This window comes from Ostrinia nubilalis, chromosome 14, assembly GCF_963855985.1.
Source record: "Ostrinia nubilalis chromosome 14, ilOstNubi1.1, whole genome shotgun sequence".
NCBI classification, from domain to species: Eukaryota; Metazoa; Arthropoda; class Insecta; order Lepidoptera; family Crambidae; genus Ostrinia; species Ostrinia nubilalis.
Genome location: NC_087101.1, coordinates 6,474,858 through 6,502,727, shown reverse-complemented (window position 1 = coordinate 6,502,727; position 27,870 = coordinate 6,474,858). Strand labels below are relative to the sequence as shown.

General features: G+C 37.9%; 1 protein-coding gene across 1 annotated transcript in view; it reads right to left on the bottom strand.

Moving 5' to 3' along the window:
* Positions 1 to 27,870, bottom strand: part of LOC135078307 (uncharacterized) — a 118,421-nt gene that overhangs the window by 75,495 nt on the left and 15,056 nt on the right. Inside the window, exons 3-6 of the mRNA XM_063972906.1 lie at positions 26,164 to 26,375; positions 24,687 to 26,087; positions 18,110 to 18,198; positions 4,418 to 4,604 (exon numbers count right to left, since the gene is read on the bottom strand). Of these exons, the coding sequence (XP_063828976.1) occupies positions 4,418 to 4,604; positions 18,110 to 18,198; positions 24,687 to 26,087; positions 26,164 to 26,375 (1,889 nt within the window). The remainder of the gene's footprint in view (positions 1 to 4,417; positions 4,605 to 18,109; positions 18,199 to 24,686; positions 26,088 to 26,163; positions 26,376 to 27,870) is intronic.

Below are 27,870 nucleotides of genomic sequence, written 5' to 3'. Positions count from 1 at the left end.
TAAGAAATATAAAACTATAATTTATTCACTAATTTATGGCCAGTATGTCTAAAAATTGTAGCGTAGGCAGATCCGAAAGTTTTATAACCTAGAAATTACTTTTCTGTTGTTTCTGCGTAAAAGGCAAAAAGTTTTTATGTCAGCTATTCCTAACACTCCTTTGGAAGTCGTTGGCTTCCACAGACACAAAAATACTTCTCTAGATTTATAAATAAGACGTATACAGGGCGTCCCAGAATAGGTGAATCAAACTGCTAGGGGAGGTAGCTCTACTAATGTACTATCCTTAAAAAATAAGAAAAAAAAAATTGAGTTCGGATTTTTTTTAACTAGTGCTCTAAACTCGAAATCTAGTCATTATTTTCAACGATAAACGAAGCGATCATGTACAATTAATATTAGTAAGAAAAAAGTACAAATAAACTCCAAACACAGCAATTATAGCCAGATACTTGGGAAAAGCTGATTTATTTTCACTTTTCAAAAAAAATTTTTTTTGTGTCCTGCGTTTTATTTTTTTTCATATTTTTTAGGGATAGTACATTAGTAGAGCTACCTCCCCTAGCAGTTTGATTCACCCATTCTGGGACACCCTGTATAACATTATTTATTTATAGAATTATTTTTCTGCTAGAAATTATTTGATTCACACCAAGCCACATAATAATATTTGTAGTATGTTATATCAAGCTTATACTCGTAACATGAAATATAAACATGATTAATGTTTATGTTCAGGGCCGGATTAACCATCTCGGGGCCCCTAGGCACAGCTCGTTTCGGGCCCCCCTTTTTTGTCGCGGAGGAAATGCTTTGCGCACCGTCACCACTGCCGGGGGACAGGGTGGTGTGTGGGACTCCCGACGCCCTAAAAAGGGTGCTGCTCTCCGTCCTGAAAAGAACGGGGTATACCCACTAAAACCTCCGCGGCGTTCTGTCATTGCCCAAGTGGGGGTGTCGCGAGTATCCGGCCGTAGCCTTAGACTTCCGCGACACCACCGGTGACAGCTCGCCTACACGGCGGACCCTACACGCCCCCCTTGTGGGGGTCCGACGGGAATGGCCCGAAACGCCAAGCCGTTCCCGTCAGACGGAGGTGACAAGGGTGCCCCCGCACCCCCGGCCTGCTGGCTGCCACCTGGGGGCAGAGTAGAACGGTCGTACAACCGCCTTCTCCACCCCCTTCTCCGCCTGCGGAGTGATGAGGCGAGAGGATCGTTCTCCCGCTCGCGCTCCGCTGCCTTATCCTCCTCTTCGCAAAAGGAGGCCAACGCCATACAGCATCCTCCACTTCCCAACATGGCGTTGACCAGGGTCGGAAGCGAAAGATCCCGGCCCACGACCGCAGTGAGGACACGGCGCTGCTCCTCCCAGCCTGTGCAGACCGCGAGGGTTTGCTGCACCGTGTCATCCGCCGCGCCGCATTTGTGGCACAGCGGGGATTGCTCTCGCCCGATCCTATGCAGGAACGAACCGTAGCAGCCATGCCCGGTCAGCACCTGCGCTAGACGGAACGTAAGGAACCCGTGCAGTCGTTCCAACCATTGGTCCAGAACGGCGTCCAAAGTGCGGCGGCCAAACTGCGCGCGAGTCATGTCTTCCTTCCAGCGGTCGATCATGATCTCGCGCTCTTCCTGTCTGACGGCGCCGCGCCCCTCTGGGGCCGGGCGCTTTCCACGCGCCTTCTGATCTGCCATCCGGTGATAGATGACAGACAAGACCCCAGCTTCTAGCTCCCAATGAGGAGTACCAGCGAGGACGCACGCCGCAGCGTGCTCTGACGTGCGGTAGATCCTTGCGACTTTCTGCGCAATGGCCCGCTGGGGCCTGCATTCTCCCTCTTGTTGAGTGCGTCCGCCCAGATTGGGGCGCCATACAGCGCCATGCTCCCCAGAACGCTGGCATAAAGTCGACGACACCTCGTTTGTGGTTTGTGGCCCTCCCAAATTCGGGAGGAGCCAACTCAGTGCGCCGGCTGCCTTGAGAAGGCGTGGCGCTAGCTGGTTCAGGTGCGGGCTAAAATGCCACCTCCCGTCAAGCGTGAGGCCCAGATATTTCATCTGGCCTTTGACGTCAATCCTAACGTCCTCAACCACAACGTGGGCGTCGGGAGGGGCGCGCTGGCGAGGCCCCGGAAAGAAGAGGGCCTCAGTCTTCTCCAGCGCGACTTTCAAGCCGAGGCGTCGTATCTTGCGAGCGACTAAGTGCTGCTCGCCGACGCCAGCAGTGCCGCGGCCCCAAATGTCTTCCCCCGGGCAGTGACCAGAGTGTCATCCGCATAGCATATGACACTCATGTCCGCGAGAAGGGCGCCCCGGAGGAGCCAGTTGAAGCCTAGGTTCCACAAGAGTGGACCAAGCACCGAACCCTGCGGAACACCGCTGGCTACGCCGCGCCGTTTGAGCTGGCCGTCTCTGTTAACATACAGAACTTCGCGGTCCCGTAAGTAATCGGCCAGTAGCGCTCGAAGGTACTGAGGCACTCTGTGATGTTGAAGTGCCTCAAGTATGGTGTAATGAGGGATGGTATTGAAAGCGTTGGCTATAAACACACCCTCACCCCTCTCCCTAGCCTCCGCAGTGAGGCTTTTTAGTCTCTAAAGGGCATCGACTGTCGAAACCAAAGCACTAATGCCAACATTACGAAAATGAACTAGGTTCCACAATATCGAAATGTGACGATTGAATGTGTAAACCAAACAAAATAAGGCGAAGTTTTGAGGTGGTTTGAGTTTGTTGCATAAAAATATTTTTTAACATTTTTTAATCGGGAGTGTTGGGCCCCTGGTCATAGTGGGCCCCTAGGCACTGGCCTAAAGTGCCTTATGGATAATACGGCACTGTTTATGTTATCATAAAATTACATCATAAGCTATATACTACTACTATCAATATTAAGCCTACAAAGCGAACACTAATTCCAGCGAAAACTCAAGAAATTGAAGCAAAACTGAGCGTAATTATTCCTTGAGTTTAGCAACAGTTAAAAGGAGAGTAGCGAATGTTTGAGTCGTTTAATCTCGTCAATTATCCAGAAAATTGGAAGGAGACCCTCTTTAAATCCCTGACACGACATTACTACGTTTTTACCAGAGGGGTGTTTGTTCGCCGGTTAGCGGAATCGTGCCGAAACCCGGCGGATTCGGAGCGTTTCACTTTCACGCACTAATTTGTGATAAAACCTTATTGGTAATTAGGTTTTGCGTTAATAAGGAAAGCTTTTGTCTCAACGTTTCTAATAAAGGGTAACCTATATTTTAATTAGTGTGAAACGCTAATGATACTGAAAGGCTTGGCGGAATGTTGTAAGCATTGTTAAGGGTGCCTCTCTGTTTAACAACGAAATATGAAGCTTACCAGTATTGTTTAAAACGAGGAGAACTTTATTTTTTTCTATATTGTTACTTTAAGTGGTAAGGAGTTTGAAATTTAGTCTTTCCTCCTACGACTAGCCTACGCCTATTTTCTATGTAGCGTAGCATAGAAGTTGGAGAATTTGTGCCGAGGGAACGGTACAGCCCATTACAGCGTCTGGGGTTTGAAATTGCGCAGCTGCTGCATGAAGTCACTGCACTCCATCCACACTAGACGTTCTACCAACAAGCGTATGTACGTCTTATTTCTTCAATTAGAAGTTACCTGAGCAAGCCTGAGGCGGCAGCGGGAATATTAAAGTGGAGGAGGACCTGCACCGGGCTACAGCCCAGTGACTGAAGTTTGAAACTGCGCAACTGCTGCTTAACGTCACTGCACTCCATAAACACTGAACAATCGACGCTCTGCCAACTGGCCTACGTCTCGTTTTTATATAATGGTTGCTACTTCAGTTACCTGAGCAAGCCTGAGGCGGCGCGGGAATATCAAAGTGGAGGAGGACTTGCACCGGGCTACGGCGCAGCCCAGTGACTGGAGTTTAAAACTGCGCAACTACTGCTTAAAGTCACTTCACTCCTTGAACACTGAACAATCGACGCTCTGCCAACTGTCCTACGTCTCGTTTTTCCTTACGGTTGCTACTTCAATTACCTGAGCAAGCCTGAGGCGGCAGTGGGAATATCAAAGTGGTGGAGGACTTGCGCCGGGCCACGGCGCAGCCCAGCAACTGGGGTTTGAAACTGCGCAGCTGCTGCATGAAGTCACTGCACTCCATAAACACTGAACAATCGACGCTCTGCCAACTGGCCTACGTCTCGTTTTTCTTTACGGTTGCTACTTCAATTACCTGAGCAAGCCTGAGGCGGCAGCGGGAATATCAAAGTGGTGGAGGACTTGCGCCGGAATACGGCACAGCATAGCGACTGGGGTTTGAAACTGCGCAGCTGCTGCATGAAGTCACTGCACTCCATAAACACTGAACAATCGACGCTCTGCCAACTGGCCTACGTCTCGTTTTTCCTTACGGTTGCTACTTCAATTACCTGAGCAAGCCTGAGGCGGGAGCGGGAATATCAAAGTGGTGGAGGACTTGCGCCGGGCCACGGCGCAGCCCAGCGACTGGGGTTTGAAACTGCGCAGCTGCTGCATGAAGTCACTGCACTCCATGAGCGCGACGTCCGCGAAATGCAGGTCGCACAGGATCTGATTCTTGAAGCGGCGTGCGCGTTTCTGTTGACAAAAAGGTTTTTAGTTTGGAGCTTAGAAGGTTTTGGCTGAGGCTTCTGTAACTTTAAATGCTTTAGATAAATAGATGCATAAATACTCGTACAAATTTTCTTCAAAGCCTTTAATGAAATACTAATCAATACAAAAATAAGTAAAATGAAACCGTGCTCTAAATTATTTCCAAAACAAATTCTTTAAGAATACAAAAGTTGTACTTAAAACAATCTAAAAATAGTAAACCATTTAGCTAAATCCGTAATTATTAAATGGTTCTATTTCTGGGGCATTTTATTTATTCGGCTATAATTATTTAGGGCAGTTTCTTTAACGTAGGTATCTATTTCAGTAAAATAGCTTTATCTTTTTTCTACGTAGACCTTTCCTTTTTATAAAAATAAAATAAAAAATATGTAAGTTTTATGTTTAGTTAGGAATTTGTGACATAAAATATTCATACCTACTTCACAGAATAATAACTGATAGTAGGTACTCCGTACGTATAATATGTAAAAAGTTCACGAATACCGTAGTTTTATGTATTAAAAAAATCCCTTCAATTTTATTTTGGTAGAAAGAGTTGTATTATTATGGTTATATTGTTTGATACTCTAAGTCTAATCAAATACCTACTATATTTCTGATCCAGACTTAATTGTAACGATTACAATCTGATTGCATCTGTAATGGGATTCCGATTGAGGCGCCCGAAAAACGGCCATCATGCAAATCTCAAATCGTCGTGAGCCTTAATACCCTAGGTATTAGCGCATTGTCGAACTTGTATTGATATAGTAGGCTTATAGATTATATGGATAGCCCATTAAGTTTCAAATGACTAAATAAAAAATAAACCGAACTCATTACTTGCACAAAAGTGAGAACTGAATGCAAAAGCTTACCATAAAACACAAACATAAAGCTGCACAGATAGTAAAAACCTTTATGGGCTCATTTTTTCAATCACCAAATAAGTTTTATCTAAAAATGGCCTATTGAGAGTTTCTGTATGTGAAAATGTCAGTTTTATTATTGAGATAAATAAAACCGACGGTTGAAAAATCAGCCCTAAAATAATTAAGAAAGTACAAAATGTAAAACAAAAGCCACCAATGCTATGACGTCAGTTGTTACAACCCTTAAATTGTTAAATTGTTGTTAAATTTGAAATCATTTTCTAAACCATTTTGCAGTCCCTACAATAAATAGAGTTACTTGTGGAAAAGTCACAACTAAGGTTCGAACTTGGCTCGAGCTCTAAATGATTAATAATAATTAGTATCCTAAAGTTACATAATAAGTTAAGGGCGGATTTAACCATGAATTATTTCAAAGGGTCAAATCGACTTGGACTATTACGGTCTTATCATAATGAGAAAACTTTTCCGTATAAATTACACGGGGATTAAATACAATAGGGTTTAAAAATATCATTTAGTTAAGTGAGCCGTCTTAAAAGTAATCTAAATATATAAAAGGAGAAACTGACTGACTGACATATCAACGCACAGCCTAAACGGCTAAACGTAGGCACTTGAAATTTGGAAGGGACGTAGCTTAGGTACTGTAGAGGTGCACTAAGAAAGGAATTCCCGAAATTCCCACGGGATCGGGAATTAGCGGGAAAAACGGGATCCACGCGTACTAAGTCGCGGGCGGCCGCTAGTATTATTTAAAACTTTTATCGTACAGATAAAGGATTATTGTACTCGACCACCAAGGCAATGTGGCGCCAAAAATTACGGTGACGTGAAAAAAAGTTCAGTCAAGTCAGGAATCCCTCCATTGACAGCAAAGAAGGGTATTGCAAACATTTGTAGAGTCGACAGCACATTAGACAATATGATTTTATTGCACACTGTGTAGATAATAAACTATTGGAGGGTTAATTTTATCTCTCACAACGTTATTATGAAGATTCCTGCTAAGTATACTTACTTATCAAGTATTATCTCTAACGTAGAAAGTTTTACTAGCGGAGGAAAGATAAATCCTTTATCTAACACCTACGCAAGTAGGTTAATACCGAGATGAGTTCAAAGAACAAAGACTCATTGTTCCCATACAAAGGTACATCGATTTATTAGGGCCTACGTAAGTATATGCCATGTACGTGATTATCGTGAATCCTACGGATAAGAAGGGTTAGTAAAATACACTTAAATAATGTGCTAAATGCGTGCATTTTAAGAATACTTACTGGTTAATGCAAATTCCGTTTTTTTACAAAAAAACATTGATCTGGATCTGGATATATTAGATCGTCTTTTGTTTTTTGCTTCGATTGGTATTGTTTGAAAATAATTGCATGTAAAGCCCGTATAATGAATTTGGTTCAACTGACGATTTTCTCTCGAAAACAATTGGTTAAAACCACGAAAATCCCGCAAATAAAGATACCAACACGCTTGAACGGACGACGGCACGTCAAGGTACAAGCACTGTGGTAGAGGTACGAATAGGTAAGGACTTGTATTAGGTGTAATTTTGCAATAGATATGTGTTGTAAGTATGTACAATGTAAAATGGGATGCAGCAGATTTGAATTCTCCGTTTCGCAGCTAACATGAACATTCTCAAGATTTTATTTTCGTTATAGCTACATCTAGAAAATTCTTTACTTTAAGGTTGTACTTGTACAAAATCCGATTTCCCGCGTCGGAGTTCCCCGCCCTTGCAAATATCTCAAATCAAACGGTTTTTTTACGAGAATAAAAAGGCAAAGTCATGAGAATAGTAGAGTTAAAAGGTCGGAAAGTCAGTTACATTGTGTAAATCTGTCCCGGGCTGGAGGGGAGCGTAATACAGCCGCATCACCGTGTGATTGCGTTGCGTGACGCGAAGCAGTCCCGTTGGTTTTTCCATAGAGATGCGGTGCACGGTGAAGGAATAAGCGAAAATTTGTGGCTATTTATACTTTTTAATTCAAATTAAAAAAAAAACACACCATCTGCAGATACACTTTTACCGAGGCAATTTCATGGACATTGCATGATAAGTCCCTAATTATGCGATTTCATTGCACCAAGGGCAATAAAATTATTTGGAACGTCAATGCAATTTAAAATTAGGTTTGGATCAAGCTAAAAAAACTAACCTAACTAAAAACTGCGGCTTTTTATGTGCAATAAAGTAGATTACATAAGAGTAGTTGAAGTAGGTGGATTTCATAACAAAAATAAAGTCTGTAGTGCCAGTTGTCTGCTAAATAAATAACAAATTAATGTAAAATCGCCCAGTCTCCTGATTTCCACCACACTCGCGAACACGACTTTTCCATAGCTAAGGGCAAATTCAGGAATCTTGCATGTACGTGACCTTACCTATTGCTCGAATTGTACATTACTCTAAGTTATATAGAAGATTACAGCCGATATGCTTATCGGAATGAAATACTCGTATACAAGCATGAATAGCGTATTTGCGTAGTATTTTTCTACTGTAAGTACCCAGTTATTGTCTAGTAGGTAACGTTTTAGATGGAGTTATCTGAGTCCTAATTAAAGTTGAAGAATGCTTCTTGAGGAAAATCTATAGGTATATTTTCTTCAGTGAGGAAATCTTCTAAAATAATTTCCTTAGCAAAGGTCTTTCTCACAGGTCTTTCTAAATGAGATGGGTTACCTAGTTAAAATTTATTAAGGGAATTTGTTTTTGTTGTTTCTTGAAGAATAGGTATACTTAATCAACTAATCGTTATAATAAACATACTTTAAGGTTTTTATCGATAACTTTTATCTTCGAGTTTTTACCGATAATAAGTTACAAAACAGACTTCGATTCGGTTATCAAAGTAAAATTTTGAAAGAAGTTCAAAAGACTCTTTATGTTATTTTGTGTTTTTCTTTTATCTTAGTTATCTTGCGAATAATGTAGATGAACGGAGAACTTTTAAAGGTGTTTGCGACATGAATTTAATGCATCCTTTGAACTTTCTATGCAAAGAATTTATTGCATGTCTTGCTCTGGCACGCTCGTAGGGTTGAGTATGTGCAATTTCTTTATACATTTACCTGTATACTGTACTGTATACCTGGTACCTGTCTTACATTTTATGTAGGTACTGTCTTGGAAAATTTGTTCGAAACTTCAAGTCAATTCGGTTAAGATTCTTGTGCTTGTGACAAAATAATTTAGAAATTTTCGGAGCTGCGGTCGAACGGAATGCCTGCTTATAAAACCCGACGATGTAAAAAGCAATTTTAAAGTATAGAAAATGATTTGATTTGTGATGATGAACTGGAAAAGTTACTTCATCTATTTAGTAAAGTTTTTTTCTTGAAGTTTAACTTTTTTACTTCATTCCTACCAGTATTTATTACAAATTAAAATTGTATATTATGGGAAAGAAAATATATGTACAGTCCAACAATAGCAATAATAAGTGAAAACGAATCTTATAACGCAAATATCAAATTTCATCAAACCGTTATGCTCGTAACATAACCGAGTAAAAAAGCAAACAGAAATATACGTACTCCTCTGTAGATGTATATTAAACGATCAATAACTTAAGTGCCCTAAAGTCGCGAATACCGACATCCTTAATAGCGTGCGTTTAAAAGATACCTAGATCTTCAAAGGCTCAACCGGGAGTATGACTGTATCAGATTTTATCCCAGACCTCGCCAGCATTTCACGAAGAAGACTCCTCCAGGTAGTTAGTTCATTAAATGCTGAAGTAGCCGTAATTTTAGGGGGACAAGACTCAATTTAGATCGAAGATAACAAGGCGAGCGTCGGAATAATTTTATCAAGATTAAAATCTGGACTGCAGGAAAATTTGATACCTATTACAGTTTTATGAGTGATAAAATGATAAATGGAATGATTGGGAGCCAGAACTTTTGTAAAGATATTGAGATTCTTCATACAAGTTTTTATGCGTGTGTTTACTTATGATATAAGATGTTTCGTAGAAGTTACTATATTTTGTCTAATAATATAAAATTACATTATTTATATTGTCATATAAATATAATGATATGTGTTAGTTATGGGACTTATTCCTTAAAATTTTAATCCATTAATTTTCATCTATAAGCAGTTTTACGTGGTAGACCTTATATGCCAATATACATCCACCTCACGTCCGTTTGTTTATGTATAATAAAATTATAAAATGAATAAGCCGCAAACATGCGTCAGTTCTTTATCACTGTGAGCATGACAATTCATGCAGTTAGGCTGGGTTGCACCATCTTACTTTAACTTTGACAAACGTCAAAAATCTGTCAAACTCCACACAAAAAACACCGGTTATCGTTATAGTTAGGGTCAAAGTTAGGTGGTGCAACTCAGCCTTACAAAAGTTCCGGCGCATACAGACTGTCAGAAAAATAAAATCTCGCTCCATTGGCGCCCTTTGGGCATGGAGACCAAAAAGTGTCGCTCAAAACGAATCGAGGACTCTTTCTATATCGAACCTTTTCATGTGACTCGAGGAAATTTTCAGCGACGAAAAAGTCGACGTTTTCCGGATATTAGGTGTTCTATTCACTGCAAATATTTAGAATTATGTTTCCGGAAACATTACGATTATAAGGTCTATGAGATGTGGCACGGTTTGATGGTTTTGCTTTTACATTTCCTTCGAGTCAAGTTAATATAATATAAGGACACATAATAATATTTTGTTGCCATAAAAGAGGTAATATTTAATATGAAAGGAAATCTATGAGATAACGTCAGTGATTCAGACCATTCGATATCTAACTGTATCTTACCAAATAATTTTACGTTTGTGTCAATCTCATAATTTTCCCGCAAGGCACTAAGAACCTAGGTTTTGAAAAAGTTTACATTCTATTTTATTGTTATTATTTCAATAAATTTCTAAAAATAAATAAAAATGTTTCATTTTGCGCGTTCAGGTTCCTAGCCTTTGGAACTCGTTGTATTTTAAAATGAACGAATCCTTGGCGATTTCTATATTTTGTTTGTTTCAACGGGAACGTGATTGATTGGCCCTTCAACAAATAACTTTGCTTCCAACTAAAACTCTCGGCTGCTGAACCAATAACAATAAAGTTGGCAGAGCGGGAACTACCATACCCTTCCCGCATATCAGCACGCGAAAACTTTGGTCGGTTACAAAAATAATTCGTGAGCTTATCCCTCGGGATAGTGTTTACTTTTGTAAGAAACGTAGTAGTTATTTAGTGCATATTATGCTCTCTATGAAATCAGTCCTATAGATCTTAAAGATCTAAAGATCACAAAAATATTTAAGAATGTCATTTTTTCTCATTATTTTAAAAGCGTTTAAGGAAGAGGGAATTAAGTATAGTGATGATTAGAAAAACGAAACGCTTACCTAATGGTTTTCGTCCCGCAAGCTAGGTAAAAATAGGGAAATTCCTTCGTGGGTGCGGAAAACAATGTTTATGTAAGCTAAGCTACACACGTTTTATTGTAGTTTGGAATAGGTGCTACTTTTCTACAAAAATGTGCAGTTGACTGTACTAAGGGAGCTAGTTTAGTGAGCGCTTGTCGAGCATATAGAGTCAAGTTCGATTCAACACTTTCATATTTTGTCCTTTTGAATATGTGCGCGCTGGCGAGTCGCTAGCACTTCAATTTTGCCTTCAAGTTGTATTCAAAGTGTATGTATTATGATTGATTAAAATGCTGCTTTTCCCCGTGTAGAGCATTCGCGTGTATTTACAATGTTCATTTATAAAATCTCTTCTCACTCTAACAAACATCTAAACCGTATGTAAAAATACTACGTTTGAAAATTCGTTATCACTTTCGTTAAATCATTATAAACTTGGATTTTCCCGCAACACTCTTAATGAAAAATTATGTTTCAAATATACAATTATCTGAAAGTTCGCGGTTCTCTTTCAAGAATCCTGTTCGCTGCTAAGCAAAGTTTAAGCGTGTGCTGAAACTTGTAGTCTCATTAGTGAATGTTTCGTATTTAGCAACAATACAACTGGTGTGATAGTTTCAAAGTCACCCGAGCAACAAACTATTCCGACAGGAATTTGTGTCTATTGAAATATGAGTATAATTAATTATGCTATAGGTACCTATATTGTTAAGGATAAATATGATACTTATTGTTTTGCTTGTTTCATAATGATTGTGACGAACGTTTTGTCTTGTTTAGCGTACACTGCGTAAATTAATGGTGAAAAACGAACAATAAAGCGATACTTTTTTCATCGTATCATCATTATGTCAGCTTGTACCTAGCTATAATATCGAATGTAATATAAGCATATGAATACCTTGATTTTGCATTCAATGGCTATCAGCTGATTCCATTTGTAAATCTGTTTCCTACTCTACCAATGGCCTGCCCACTGTCACGTCTTGAGCTTGCAAGATTGAATGTCAATAGATGAACAGCGCCATCTAAAGTGCGAAGCCGCAGAAGAGTTGAAAATTAGAATCATTCAATGACATTACGGCCCCATGGAAAGGCTGGCGGTCTTGATTGATTCGCCTCAATAACCCCAAGACGGCTTCCGTAATTCGGCGCTGATTAATTCAGTGCCCCGCTGGCCTGTCGTACCCCTGTTTTTGTTTTTCATCAACTTCAACATTTGTTTGACACAATTCGGTCAGAGTGACATTGGCTTAGAAAATGGGACAAATCTGAGGTTTACGACTAAAGTCGGACTGAGAAAAATATCTTGGTCTAAGATGAGTTATTTTTTAAATTAGAAGACCCATTTTCAACTTTTTCTGGAGTTTGTTCTATCATAGAATAAATAAGAACTTGGTTTTACTATACATAATTGTATGAATTAGAAAATTTGAGAATTAGAAACTATTACGAGTAATATTATAGGTTGCATCTGCATTGAGAAAATGTAATTATGACTGGATAGAACCCAAAGTTAACCTGGGGTTTACTGATTGGCAGGCGGGCTATGAATAAATGACTCCTGAAAACATGACATTTCACGCATACTTACTACTGGCTGCTGTTTAAGAAGAAATACGAGTAGTAATGGAATGACAAAGAAGTGGGGACTCTTCAAATAAAGGGATTCACTTACGTCGATCAATTTGGTGTTTATTTATTATTTAGCGACAAGGAAAATCTTCCGATCTTTTAGCGATTCTGCGAAAAATATTACTGTAGTTAACAGCCTACTACGGGTGTTCCTCTCTAACAGGTATAATTATACCCTTGTTTCTTATCTGTCATCCGCTTTGTAGTGAAGGGTAGTCGATCTTTAGATTTTGTTTCATTCAGTTTTCATGATTTTCGCCCATAACAATTTTCATTTGTGACTTACTAAGCTATTGATTGACGAGTTCGCAAAGTATTACAGAGCTCATAGGTACTTTCATGAAACAAAGGCCATATTTCAAAAAGGGCCAACTGCAAACTACTTAAAATTAATTAAGAACTAATTTTCTACCCCAAAACATAACAATCCATCAACTGTTACACCGTTCCCTGCGAACGTGGGTCGGTCTGGTGAAAATAGGCCATAAAAGGCCGATAATTGAACCCTTGATGGGTCAGCCCTTGATTTATTTATTCATTTGGATCACGAAATAGATTTTGAGAAGGCGATCGTTAATTGATGCGTAATCTTTTATACATAGGTTTATTTCGTGCCAGTATATTACTAACTTTTTCTAAGGTATAGATGGTCAATGGTCATGTTAAGTACTGGCTTCTACCCGCAATTTTCTGCATGCTTATGATACATTTTTCTGTGATTCAGATTGATGTGATTGTATTGTAAAGTTTCATCAAAATCTTACTTTTTCCGTGAAGAAGTAATAAACTGTATAGATATAGACTTCATTATGATGCAAGTTTTATTTTAATTAACCCTAAGTAACAAGGCAAAATGAATGCACGTTATTAATGGTATTGTAACGAGCTTAAGGTTTTAATTAATGATCAATACTGTTCACTTAATTGCTTAGTCTTTTATCCGATAATAAGAGGGACACCATAAAGTTAATTGTGTAAGCAGACATCTAAAAGCTAAAGCTTTTGTTTAATGCTCTTTAAAATCCTTTACAGAACTGTGTAATGATGTCACATTAATTATTTTAGTCCAAAAGTTTTACATGGCTTTGATGGTTAAAATAAAAGTGCGCATTAAAATAATAAAGAATTCATGAAACGTAAATGTAGCAATTCACCACTAAAGTGGACGATTCGAATTGAAACAGTTTTAAAAGCAATTCAGATAAATTAAACGGCCTAAGTATTCTATTACCATCAAAAGACGGATTTAGCAAAATTAGGTTGAAAACGAAACCGTGGGGTTTCTATACAAAGTCAATCGCATAATGGGGAGAGCGAGAATTTGTCAGAGAGAAAAATTACCGTAAATACTGCTTGAGTCGTGTAATCCATTACTTAATGGATCATTATTGCATTATCATTTTGAAGTTTGATTGCGACAAAAACTGAGCAAAATGTTTATCTCCAGTTGCTTAAAATCACATATTTTGGCAATTCTTTTGTTAAGTATTTCAGTAATTTATATTGCTCGAATGCGTCATGTCCCGTTAAGTTTTCGTTCTATTTTCTAGTTGTGGATACATCGAATTAAAAATCGAATATAACGAGTGCAGTCATTACTTGAGTATCATCTTTCTTCAAATAAATATGCCTAAATTAATTCTAATATTGGCCTAAAGATATTGAATATGGCGCAATAAATTTGTCTTTTTAGAACGCGGTCATAAAAACTGTACGAGATAACGTATTTTGTGTAAGTAATTGTAATAATTATTTGGGGCAGTAAAATGCCTACCCCACGCAAGTAGATCGAAAAGTTAACGTCTCGCAAAGCGTTAAATAAGCAATAAACCGTTTATTGCCCACTTTTACATCGCCCGATACTAATGAAATTAAAATAAAACTTTGGAAAATTCAGGTCTACTTACTAATTTGTTGATAAAAATTAATTTAGAAAAAGTTGAAGTAGAATAATATGTTTTAAAGTTATAGCGCCACTGGTCTTAGCCAAACACGGAAAAACACATTTAAAGAGACACATTAATTTGGCTTTTATTTGAGTTTACACATTTTATAAGTAGGTACTAAGCGTTCATTAGTCCGACTGTTTTTTGTATTCGTTCGTTTCAGCCAAATGGCGTCCACTGCTGGACAAAGGCCTCCCCCAAGGCTTTCTATAACTAGGTCGATCGACGATCGCGGGAAACACCTGGATGCGGGCAGCGCAGGACCGGTCGTTTTTCATATCACACTAACATATTTAGTCACTCATGGGAATCTTTGCAACTGCACCTACTTAGCATTGTAATCTCTCACTGTGATAATATTCAAATTTTTTGTTACTTTTTCTATAGACATCACCTCAACGTGAATAACTTAAGAGCTTTCAGAATCCCGAAAGAGGATACGTGGCGCAAAGGAAAGCCTTTGTGTCACTTTACAAAGACATTTTATATTATCTTGAAGAAATTTTTATTATTAGATGATAAGATTTTTCAAATTTAAACGCATCTCAAGGTAGAATTTACGGATTTAAAAAAGAAAAGGATTTAAGTATCAGTGATTTTTTTAATTTAACAACAATAATTGTGTGTAACTTATCTTTTTACCAAAACTCATTAAAGTTAATTCAGTAATTAGAGAACGAGAAAAAGACTTACATTATGGTTTCTTATTTTTAAAATTATCACTTCACGGGATTTATTGCAACAATATCTATTTCAAAATCCCGTGAAGTGATAATTTTATAGTAAAAATGCAACATAATAGTTTAAAATTCTTATTTTTACTAGTATAGGTTTATGCGTCACCTGCGTAACTACGTTAAAATGAAATAAACGAAAAAAAAATGAAACTTGCTAGTTCTTAGAATAAGGCTTACAAAATTCAAATACAGTATAAGGTTTCCTACAGAATAGTGCCTCAGGGATAGATGGGTAGGTAAACGAGGGTTGACAATATTAGATCGAAGGTAAAAATACTTAGAAATTGGCACAGACAAGACATAGGTCCTTATCTGTACTATTACGTTAAAGTGGGTATAAAAGCTTTCATATTTTTGTAAAAACAAATTAGTTTCATGTACCAGTAACTACTCGTATAAGAGAATTTAGTGAAAAAATATTTTATCAAAATTGCTCCAATAATACGCGCGTTTTAATTTCCAGTCCCTCATAAAAATAACACTTGGATGTTTATGTTATACATATTATTATAACAGGGAAAATAGTGGCTAAAATATTGACGAAATCAATGCTAGTCTATTTATTTAGACCATTGTTACTCATATCATTATTGTTATTGTTTTCGCATCAATAAAAGCTCAACTAACTATGTGAGAAAACAAAATTACGTGGAGGCTTTTATATTATATCCAAGTATCCTTACATTGTAGTGAAAGTCACGCGAAAAATGTGTATCGTGAAAGAAATAGCAGAACCCCCAAATACATCATTAACTTTGTGTTACGCAGACAGAGCCGTAATCACGCGAGCGAGGGGCTGGATTTTCTGTAGATATCTAAATATTTTAAAACATATTTTCAATCATTCTACGACTACGAGTATTATTTTGCCCTTCAAAGGTGGGCGTTAATGTCAGTCTTGAATTGATGCTGTAATAGGTATATTAAACTGGTTTTAATTTATTGAAAATTTTGCCAATTTATATTTTTTAGAGCGTTTAATTGGTGAAAACACGTTTATCTTTGAATAATTAGATTGGCTGTGAGTTAAGATCTGAAGAAATTCAACCTTTGTAATTAATCATAGTAATATGAAGACCCTTTTCAACCGACTTCAAAAAAAGGAGGAGGTTCTCAATTCGACCCGTATGTTTTTTTTTTTTCTATGTTTGTTACGCGATAACTCCGCCAATTATGAACCGATTTGAACAAATCTTTTTTCAGCGTATAGGTAATACCTCAAGGGTGGTCCCATTTAAATTTAATAATAAAAAAAACAACCCCCAAGGGTGGAAAATTGGGGATGAACTTTTTTATACGCAATATCTCCGCCGATTATAAACCAATTTGAACGATTATTTTTTTGTTGAATAGGTATTATCAAAAGGGTGGTTTCATGCGAATTTGAAGAAAATATTTCACCCCCAAGGGTGGAAAATTGGGGATGAACTTTTTTATACGCAGTATCTCCGCCGATTATGAACCAATTTGAACGATTATTTTTTTGTTGAATAGGTATTATCAAAAGGGTGGTTTCATGCGAATTTGAAGAAAAACTGGTCATGGTAGGTACAACTCCTTAATGCTTAGGAGTTGTAGGATAATTCTTTAAATATTATAAGTACAAATAGACCAACAGTTGTATTCTTTCATGTTTTTAAGGTGGGCTGACGGTTTAAGGTCTTTTTAGGTTTCCTATATGGTAACCTGTATTTTGTAGGGAATATTATTTTACACTAGACATTAAGAATATTATGGTCTCAATGTACTGCCTACCTTCAGTGGTAACATCAAGGTAATAATTAGTTAACTAAAAAGCAATAAATAAAAATAAGTAAAATTTTATAAAAAAAAATAAAACCGACTCCAAAAAACCTACACTAAAAAAAGTAGAAAAATAATTACTAATTACCTACTTATTTATTAGGACGAATTATTAATATTTATGTAGGTATACCATGATTGATACTTTTGGAGTCGGTGCAGGCAAACTTTACATGTTTCATAATCTTGGCACCGACTCCAGAAGTATCAATCATGGTATACCTACATAAATATTAATAATTCGTCCTAATAAATAAGTAGGTAATTAGTAATTATTTTTCTACTTTTTTTAGTGTAGGTTTTTTGGAGTCGGTTTTATTTTTTTTTAAAAAATTTTTTATGTTAATTTTTCACAAAATATGGACAATTAACAATCAGATTGAAATGAAATTAATATCTGTGCAATTAAGATATTACACTAGCGAATTTGATAGTAGGCATATTAAAATAGAGAAACACGGGTCTCAACGCGACATTTTTTATATGATTTACATATTATGTAACTACGCTACTTGATGTTTCGGCTGTTATGCTGCAGCCGTGGTCACAACAGACTGGCGGCTCACAGCTACGTATTGAGACCCATGTTTCTCTATTTAGTAGAAATGGAACGCGAAAGTTAAAGTCTTGATAGTAAATTGTTTGTTGCTATGAATAAATTGTTAATTTATTGTTTTTTTTATAATAATAATAATAAAATCATTTATTTGCAAGAACATGGTTACAGATTGGTGTTAATTTAGTTAATTCCAGCATATTCTGTCGCATGCGACGTGCAAAAGTTCTTGTTCTTAAAGATATGTTAATTATTATTGCTACATTTAGTCTTAGATTTTACATATTTTTACAACTTTTAATATCATCATCATCATCATTTCAGCCATAGGACGTCCACTGCTGAATATAGGCCTCCCCCAATGCTTTCCATGTTGATCGATTGGTAGCGGCCTGCGTACAGCGCTTTATGATGTCGTTGGTCCACCTTGTGGGTGGAAGTCACACGCTGCGTTTTCCGGTACGTTTTTTAATATAGAAGGTGTAAAAGGTACTAACCTGATTCGGCCCCGTGAGGTTCAGCCCGCAGGAGTTGCAGCGAAGACATTCCTCATGGTAGTGGTTGTTGTCGTACAGTGGGGATGGCTCTGCAATACACAAACAAATATTAGCAACTAAACGAAGTATACAGGATGTCCCAAAAACAATGAATAACCTTGTAACAATGGATAAGCCTCACTATGGTCTATCTAATATACAATTTTGACCAGGTAAAAATATCACGGTTTTCGAGATTTTTTGTATTTTTAGAAAATTAACACCTGCGATTTCGATCGCGATATTTTCCTTTTCTTCTTTTTCATCTTTTTTAATACTTTGGAACTACTTAGTTTGTTGAATTTCATGAGAAACTAATCACAGGTGGCAATTTCCTAAAAATATTAATATATTTTTTTTTACTTAAGTCAAAATTTTGATATTATAGAGATCTTGAGCAGGCCTATCGATAGTTGTAAGGTTATCCAATGTTTTTGGGACACCCTGTATTAGATCTAGAGAAGACGAAGAAGAAAGAGAAGCAGTAACATTAAAGTCGTTGGTTGTATTTCTAGTGATCGTTACGGATACGAAAGAAGGTACAATATGTTTTGGTGAGGTAAAAAAACTACTTGGCAAATAAATTAACTGTAAAAACTATAAATCGAAGATTAAAACAAAATTGTAACTAAGAAAGCGAGAAATTACCTACGTTTATCTCAATAGTTTTTCCTAACTCCAGCACCTTTAGTCTCAAGGAGCAATAATTTATATAACAATTAGAAAGAACTCCTAAAAAATCTAAAGGTCAAACGCTTTGGTAATCACTCATTTACGAGTACTATCTAGATTGCTTTTTAGTAATTAACGAACATAAAACAATGATTACGCTGCCTTTAAAGTTCAAATAGACTGTCGTAACGATTTTCAAATAGTAAACTTACTATGCGTACATCGAAAACGTGTGTGCTTGCAAAGTGAAAGCGAGCTTTCTTTGGCGAAGTGCCAAGGGGCATAACTCTACTTGGGAAAGTTGCCAGAAGGCTGTACTTTTGAAATTTTAACTCCCAAGTTCAATATTGAGGGTCGGCGTTCTTACTCGTGGCTGACTAAAGCCTGTCTTCTACTGCAGGCTTATTATACAGAGTGTCCCAAAAAGTAGTGTAGAGGTAGAACATCTAAGTCACCCCCATGAATTTTCCGCGGTTTTTGATAGTTTTCGAGTTATGATTGTTTTTAATTTCTGTGCTTAGGCACTTTTTTGGTCACTATGGCGCGAATAGTCAAGTTACATGCCTGCTTTTTTTATTATCATTAGATGAATACTAGGCCTAGCTGATTCAGAACTTTTTACATCCATAATACGAATGTTAACTAAAATCCTCTATGTTGTAAAAAAACATTACTCGAAAACCTATCAAAAGTCACGATGATTTGGGTAGCTCTAGTGGATGCTCTACCTCTGCTTCAGTACTTGACACTACTTTTTGGGACACCCTGTAAAACTTATTTATATTTATTTATTTCAACAACAGTTTCACTATCCTTATTTGATTTTTGTTACGTGAAAGTTCTATTATAAGTACAAGAACTTAATTGCTACGGCTGATGATTACATAACTTTTATGATCGTACTATGTAGTACATGTGAATGCGCTACGAATACGTTATCGCTACACGTGCTACGAGACTACTAACCTTCAAAGAACAAACGCTACGGAAAGTACAATGCATCGTATTCTTCATTCTTTTTCGCTTACTTATTAAGCGATTAATTAATTGTATTGTTATATTTTGTAGCTCTAATAACCTCTAACTACATACATATTTCGTAAAAACATTTGTGGTATTATTAATTTGTAATTTACTCCGCTAAAAGTTATTTATCACGCATAAATAATCATAAATGTTATAGTTTTCTAAATTATTTTTTTAAGTATCTCTTCTGTAAAATAAACTCCATCACGTACGGAATGCTACTGAATATTTTACGAAAATTGACAGCTATAATAAAGGTTTCCAATACATATTTTATTAACGGTCAAAGTTTATCTCCGTCAAAATGCCAAACGAATAAAACTCGTTCGTTATTTTTCTTTGGAATGTTAATAATTTCTGCTCGAGATAAATGTCGCAAGTTTCTTAAATATTTACTTGGACTCGATTTCGAGACTTGTTTCCACCTACTGTTTAAAACCGACGAAGTCTTCTTATCTCATTTCGAATTTCAATATTCAAAGTTTGCCGTGTATTTATAATAATGATAATAATGGGGCGACATTATAAATCAAAGTCTTTAAAACAGTTAGGGAGTTAAACTTTAAATGCCATAAAATCACCAATTCAAAGTCTTGGTACTTATTGTAAGTAGTAAAACATAATATTGCTCTGAACACAGAAATATTGGAGGAAAGCAATAGAAAACTCGAATAATTAATGTAGTCGTAGGAGACCCACTAAAGTGGTAGTAAATGCGTATTTTCATCATTTTTATAGCCAGGGGAGTATACTTCCTGCGATAATATTAATGTAAGGGCCTTGGTAACAATATTGGTACAATCTTCCTCGCTTTTATCGTCATCGTCAGCTATATGGGAGGTATAATTGAATGACGCAACGACGGCTGTTACGCCCGAGGCATACAAGTGACTTACAGGTTTAGTTGCGTAATAAGGTGTTTTGTTTTATAGTTAATAGAGTACAGATTGTTATGGCATTGTTAACTGCATTTGTTTTAAAAGGTTTTGTTTTTGAACGGAATCAGACATTTAGAGCTGTTTCTATTGGTAAAACACGAAATCTTAGAAACATTTGATAAACCCCAAAATTTTTTTTCATTAAGTATTATGAAAACGCAATTTCTTTTTATTGCCGGGTCTTCCTTAAGTTTACAGTGTTAATTCTTCTTTATTACACAGTTTCGTTGTATATAGCGCAGTTTTCTTTCCTTTTGTGCAATTTAAATTTCCAGTTACAAAGTTAATAAGTTTTTATGTTTGTACTCAACTAAAAGAACAATAACAGTTGTAAAGCACAATTAAAATCTTCTTACTTTTCCTGTTGGAAAGTCACGACTTCTCTAATTTTCCCGTTTCAATTATTATCAATCTTCGCAATTTTCTGAATAGGAGACATTGCTAATTGTTGTGAAAACATCTGTCTGAATTAATTGATGATACCAAAAATCATCATGAACCATTCAATTGCCATAAATTAAATTATCTAATGCATACACATTGTTTTACGGGGGTAGTAAAAGGGTAACGTCCCTTCCTTCATCATCTGCCTTTCTGATAAGAAGAAAGAATAATTCAGTTCTGCTGACGAAGATGATAAAAAAGCTCTATGCATGACCACGAAGTGCTTTATAGGCCGTACGGCTACCAGTTTGTTATAGCACGGGTTTTCCCCCAGTGAGGTACACTAATGCTTCAGAGGATACGATAGTCGTAAAAGAGAGAACTGCACAGCATAGTTATGGCGTATCTCCCGAGAGCAGTTTTACGAGGCCCCAGAATGCTCTGGCTGTAACGTACTTTGTACTTTTAAGTGCTGGGAGACACTTTATGTATCTCCACGCGTATCTTTTGATTGCTTGTTGGACTTAAATTAAGGATTTACAAACTATATGTATACACGTGTGAAGAGCCCATCTACAGTACTAATTACCTAATTCTCCTCACTACATTTAACAGAGATGGTGCTACCATTGCAGCAGTTGGAAGATCCACAACGTCAGGGGACATTTTATCTTATTAAGAAGCTTTTGATTGGCTTGAATCATACTTGAATGAAGACGTTTACTTCTCATTGCTTAATGTAAAAGTTCTATTCAGATTCTATTTAATCATGAATACATTTCATTATTATATTAACATGCTGATAGTTATCTTATGCAATAATTCATTAAGCTTCAGGTAGGTTTATTTTATATTATTAAGCGTACATCAATGAAATTATCCGAATGATTATATTAAATATTTTCCGAAGTTAACTGAAATTCCATGGAAGATATTTTTTACGTAATATTCAGGAAATTATTTTACTGAAAAGTGGATGTATTGAAAAATGTTTGTTTATTGTGTTTTAAACTATCAATTGTAACTAGCTGTTATGTAAGTTACGTGTTAAATATATTACTAGTACATTAAATGGTATTTTAGTTAAGTTCTTTCTTCTTTAAATAGGTGAAGGTCTTAGCCTTGCGGAAAGATTTAATCAGATGATAGTGTTATATTGACTGTTGGAACGGCCGTGTAAAAACTACTGAAACGGTCAAGCGCGAGTCTTATTCGTATGCAAAGTGTTCCGTAAATTTTATCGCGTGACTATATTTGATAGTTAATTTATATACAGTCAGAATACATATTATAATGCTAACGTGTTGCTTAGACAGCAATTTGGACGTAATATTTTTTAACATAGGTTAGCTTGCAGAGCTTCTATTGACTCTTTATTCCTTGCTATAACACAATAACAATGGAAGGGCATGTACTAAATACTTGTTTAGTTGCCTGAAAACTGTTTTTAGCGTGTAAGATGTTTACACTCGCTTAGCTAATAACAATTTTCTTTGCCACAAAGCTTCCTTGTTTTTGACAATACATACAAATAAAGAATTTGAACTGTTTCAGTAGTAGGTAGTAGAGACCACATTAAAGTGTTTGTAAACAACCTTCATTAATCAAAAGCTTAGTTTAAAGCTTATTTGATCTACGAATGCAAGATATGAAAAACGCGTTTCATTTCCACACTCTTTCCAGTTGCAGGGTAGGATCAGATCGCTAACGAACGTCAGTAATACGGATTGGAAAATAGAGAACTTTTATTTGACTAACTGGTTCGTACCTACTAGCTGGATAGTGTTCTTGAAAGTGGGTCATTCATTATTTCGAGTTAGATAATCAAGAACCAATCAAAAATTCTCTGTTACCAATTAATTAATAGACTTTTAGGTCTCATTCTGTGCTTTGTATATCTTAACCGACGTGTCAGCTTGTTCTATAACATCGTTCTCGTATAAAATTTGGTTTAATAAATTCTAGTCGATCTTATTGACTTCAAAGAAATGGGCCCGGGCACATTTGTTAATAAAGGCTTATTAATTAGAGCGGAATAGCGTGCGAAGAGAACATAATCATTATTAGATATTTTGCTGTATAGGCAATTAATTAACTACTTCTAATTATATTAACGCATATGTACGTTAAATTAGAAATTAAGGTTTTAGTCTTTTCAGTCAACATTTATTAGATTTCACGTTTTAAAACTTACCATAACGACGCGGGTTCTTCTAAAACTATACACTTTACAATAATATCAAAAATTTTAGTAAAAAGTTATTGGTGTTTCTCAAAATTAATTCTATTGTCTAAATATAATCACACTAATGTTCAACTCTTGGTGTTTTGTTTTGTTAATTTATTAGGCAACAAAACTACATAGGTTATGTGCAACGTTCACGTAAATATTTATTGTTCCTTCACACTTTACTTTCGTCCGTTCAAAAGATTTTGATAAAATTCTTCATAAATACACACTTCACATTAAATATTGTTTATCATAAAAATATATTGTTCTGTTATACAATGCGAGAACTACAAATAATTTGGACAACACAATAAATACTGGCTCTATCAAACTTCACGGCATACATTGCTTTGGAATTAGAATTCGTTGTGGCTGTACGTTGGACTATTTGCGCGATTTTCCGCGGATTTTGCGATTTTATAAATGGTTTAGGTTATTCGTTGTGTACGGCACGTCACTTTCGTTCTAGTAAACATGGCAGCGATCGCAACAGATGACAGGGCGCGGGCGGGCGAGCCTGCGCCGGACGACTCCGTTCATCTCATCTCGCGGTCTGTACGAAATACGAAAGCTCGGCGAAAAGTGGCTGGCTCTGGCCCCGGCCGACGACGGCGCCACTGAACATTCTCTCTCCTGTGCCTCAGTAAAGAAGCATCTGACCCACGAGCCCTCTCCCTCCAGTCGGTAAAGCAGCTCAGGCGAGAGCGAGACGCCAAACCTTGGCGTAAATCGATTGGCTGCTCAAAAGGGGCGGGGGCCGAGCACGTGGCTGTATCTGTTGTCACCGTGAGTAGTGGCCGTGTAGTGGATGAGTTTATTGTTGTTAATGCGTTTCACGTACCGCGAAAGCTCTCCGTGTATTTAGCGGAAAGTTCCAAGTCGCCGTCAACTTTAGATAGCATCGATATTGGCGCAAGCGATTGCAGGGAAAGGACACTTTAATGCATTTGCCCCATTCCCGCGCTGCTCTGACTCGCAAACTTTTTAGTATGTTACAGCGAAATGTTATTGGGAAGAGTTATGAAGTTCATAATGTATACTGAGTTTATAATGTTTGGTGCTGGAGTTAGGGACAAGTTTGGTTTCAGCTGTTCTGAAACTCGTATCTTATTTGATATAGGTAATGTACCTACTTGTTCAGAATAAATGAACATTACTCGCTTGAATTCTTTAGATAGATTTTTACACTTTAGATAGATTTAAGAAAAATATCGTGACTAAAATATTGCTTACAACGAATAACTCAAACTCTACTTTTTCTCAAAGAAAATGAAAAAGTTTTACTTACCAGTTTGAGTGCTGGAGTCGAAAAATGTACTTGTTGTCTCTACTGTCATTGTACCAATGGTGCCGTCCAAAATCTGCGTTGAAGAATCGCGCCTTCCCCGAGCGCGCATGCAAGCGTCGTCGCTTTGCGAGCTCTGTCGTCTGAAATTGCGGCAGCGGATCATTTCCTCCGTAGTAGACTGCCGGCGGAAACCTCGTGCTATTAATATTTCTTCTGTAGTAGATTGTCGCCGGATTATTGTCCTCTCTGGAGGTCGCGCACACGGGCTAGGGTCGCGGCTCGAACATGAACTAGACTCCGGGCTACGTGCTCGACCTACCCTGGCACATGATGCTTGGCGTCTCAAGCGACCGCGACGACGAGCTGCTGAAGGACTCAATTCACCACCTCCAGCTCTATCAGGGCTCAATTGCGAGCGGTCGCGTCTCGGGCGAGCGGCAGAATCCGGGCTTAAAGAATCTCTTCTAGCTCTTCCTTCATCATCGGGCCCCAATGATGGCCCTGAATCACGACGACGCGGGCCAGGTGGCCCATTTGGATCATCAAATGCTGTAGCTTGACGTTGTAACCTTCCCAGCCTCCGTTCCGGACTAGCGGCTGCTCGCGAATCTCGTCTCGCGCGTCCACATTGAGTTGTGGAATCACGTCGTCCTCCGAGACTTGGCGGTGTCCGACCACTAGGTGTAACTTGAACTTGCGTGGTAGTCGTAGTAGCTTGTGTAGCTTGAGTAGACTGTGAAGTCTGTGTCGCACTAGGTATTGTGGGTGACGTAGGAGATGGAGTGACTGCGGATGTTATTATAGTCGGCATAGTCATGGTAGGTTGACACTCTCCATCCGAACGACTCGGTTCGTGAATAGCTACTACGGTTACACACGGTGGCTGAGTAGACGGCCCAGGATCAGACGAGGCATCTACGAATGAAGGGGGAGCTGGTGTAGGTGGTGAAGCTCGTCGTTTTCTGTGCGTCGCTACTATTCGCGGCGGCTGAGCTACGGAATCACGTCGATGACGATGACCACCATCAACTGAGTCGCGTCGCTCTTTATTATCATCACCGGAGCCACGCCTCTTTATGCGTCGTTCTCGGGAAGGCATGATTGTGGTGGAGTCTTTACGGTCCCAGTAGTTTGGGAACTCTGCGCGGAAATCTTGGGGAGCAGCTTTGGAATCTCTGCGCTTTGAGGCCATGGATTTTATTCCAGAGTCTGCAGAGGAGTCGCGCCTGCGTCGGGGTGGCGGCTCGTGTCGCGCCCAGGGCAAGGATCGGGCGAGATCTGCTAAGGTCTCTCGTCGGGAGAGCGGGGCTCGCTGGCGTCGTGGCGCGCTGCCACCTCCGCCCCACTCGCGAAGAATATCTGTCAGCTGAGCCAGTGATGATCGGCGGCGACGAGGTCCACCTAAGATTATAATCAGCCTTAGTAACATCACAAAATTATCACGAATTTTCTTTCGAAAAGTTGTAAGAAAACTTACCACGCGGCTGGTCTGAAACGTCGGGCTCTGGCGGCGACAGGCAAGAGACCTGCGCAGCCGAGTCCCTCCTGCTGCCAAGCCTCTGCCGCAAGGTGTTCTCCTCGAGGGTTGAGCGCGTCAGCTCGTCCCAGCCGTTGCCTCCCGCCCACACCAGTCCCACTTGGTGAGACAGTATCGGTAGATTGCAAACGAAACATATTGCGGTCATTGTCCTGTGGAAATAATATGTCATGTTAATATTCAATGATAATTTAAGTTCATAGTTTCTTAATGGCTAGTTAATGGGTTATGGTTGTAATAAACTTGATGGCGGCTGTTATTACTCTGATGGATGTGTCACTTTTTTAAAACTCACGCTTTGTTGTTTTGAAAATGCGTCGCGAGATACATGTCGGCAGTTCACGGTTCCGGAGGCTCAGTGAATAACCGTGAAGCCGTATCGCACAAGGGCACTAGCTCGCATCGCCGATCTGATAACCGAACTACCGATGCGATATTAAGTAATAACCGCTCCCATGCTTGTCACATACATTATCTATAAGCTATTCACTCGGAAATTGTTTTGTCTGAGTGTCGTCAATAAGTGAGCATTTATCAACGAACATCGATATTCGACAGTTGGGTGGTTCTGAAAGACTATTAAGACCTTTACGTTTTGATTACAGGCTTTTAGTTGTAAACTTTACTTAGGTACTCTAACTTCCCAACTGGGTTTTCATATTTAAAAGTTACCTTATTGCTTTTATAATTATAAAGCTATCATCATGAATTCGACATCAATCTTTAACAATTTGAATAGTTCTTGAGAACATAACGCCCACTCAACAAGTTATAAGCTTCGTCGACTCTTCTATCGCTATAAAATGAGTTAAACGAGTTTTAACGGCTTTATTAGCTGTTACGTATTTATGTCGATTGGTTAGTGCGATGACTAATAGAGCCTACATTAAGCTCGTGGGTATTATCGGGTGTTATTGTGCGTTCGAAGAGCACGATATCTCCCCGGTAGTTCGGATGGATGAGTGCGTGATGCGTGTATGATCAAAGCTATCTACTAATAATTTCGTGGGGTGGAAACCGTTAATGTGTTCATTCACATACGAGTGTCAGATATTAGGAAACGCGTGAATGTTTTACTTACATAATAATCTTGCGCGATTCGTTATTCAGCAAACGATGGGATTGTGACTATGGAAGATGTAGCAGCAAAAGAGTTATGGTCAGTAGACATTTATTATTTGTAATTACATTGTCTCATTTGTAAGTATAATATTTTTTATATTATAAGTTTATCTCAACTCTTGTGCTTGTACTTACTTACAGTTTTATATTACTGTTAGTTAAATGCGTAAGTTAGGTACTACGATTAGATTATATTCAATAGTATTGTTGATTGTGGTGTAACTATCTACATAAAATGTTATGTGAAGTGGTCTTAAAGTATTTTGAAATTATATACAAACCTTTAGCTAAAATACCTATGATGGTACCGTCTTTCTGGGGAAATTGATTTTCTAAATACAATGTCAGTCTATAAAGGCTACCTACTAACCGTAATTTTATAACTACAGTGCAATATTTTTTTTTACTTTTGCGGTGTCTTACAATGTAATGTGAATTTGTGTAGTGTTTTAGCTGAGATGTATGTACGGATCTAAACTACTAAAATTAGCATAGTGTGTGTTAAGCTTATTTTACGGTAACACC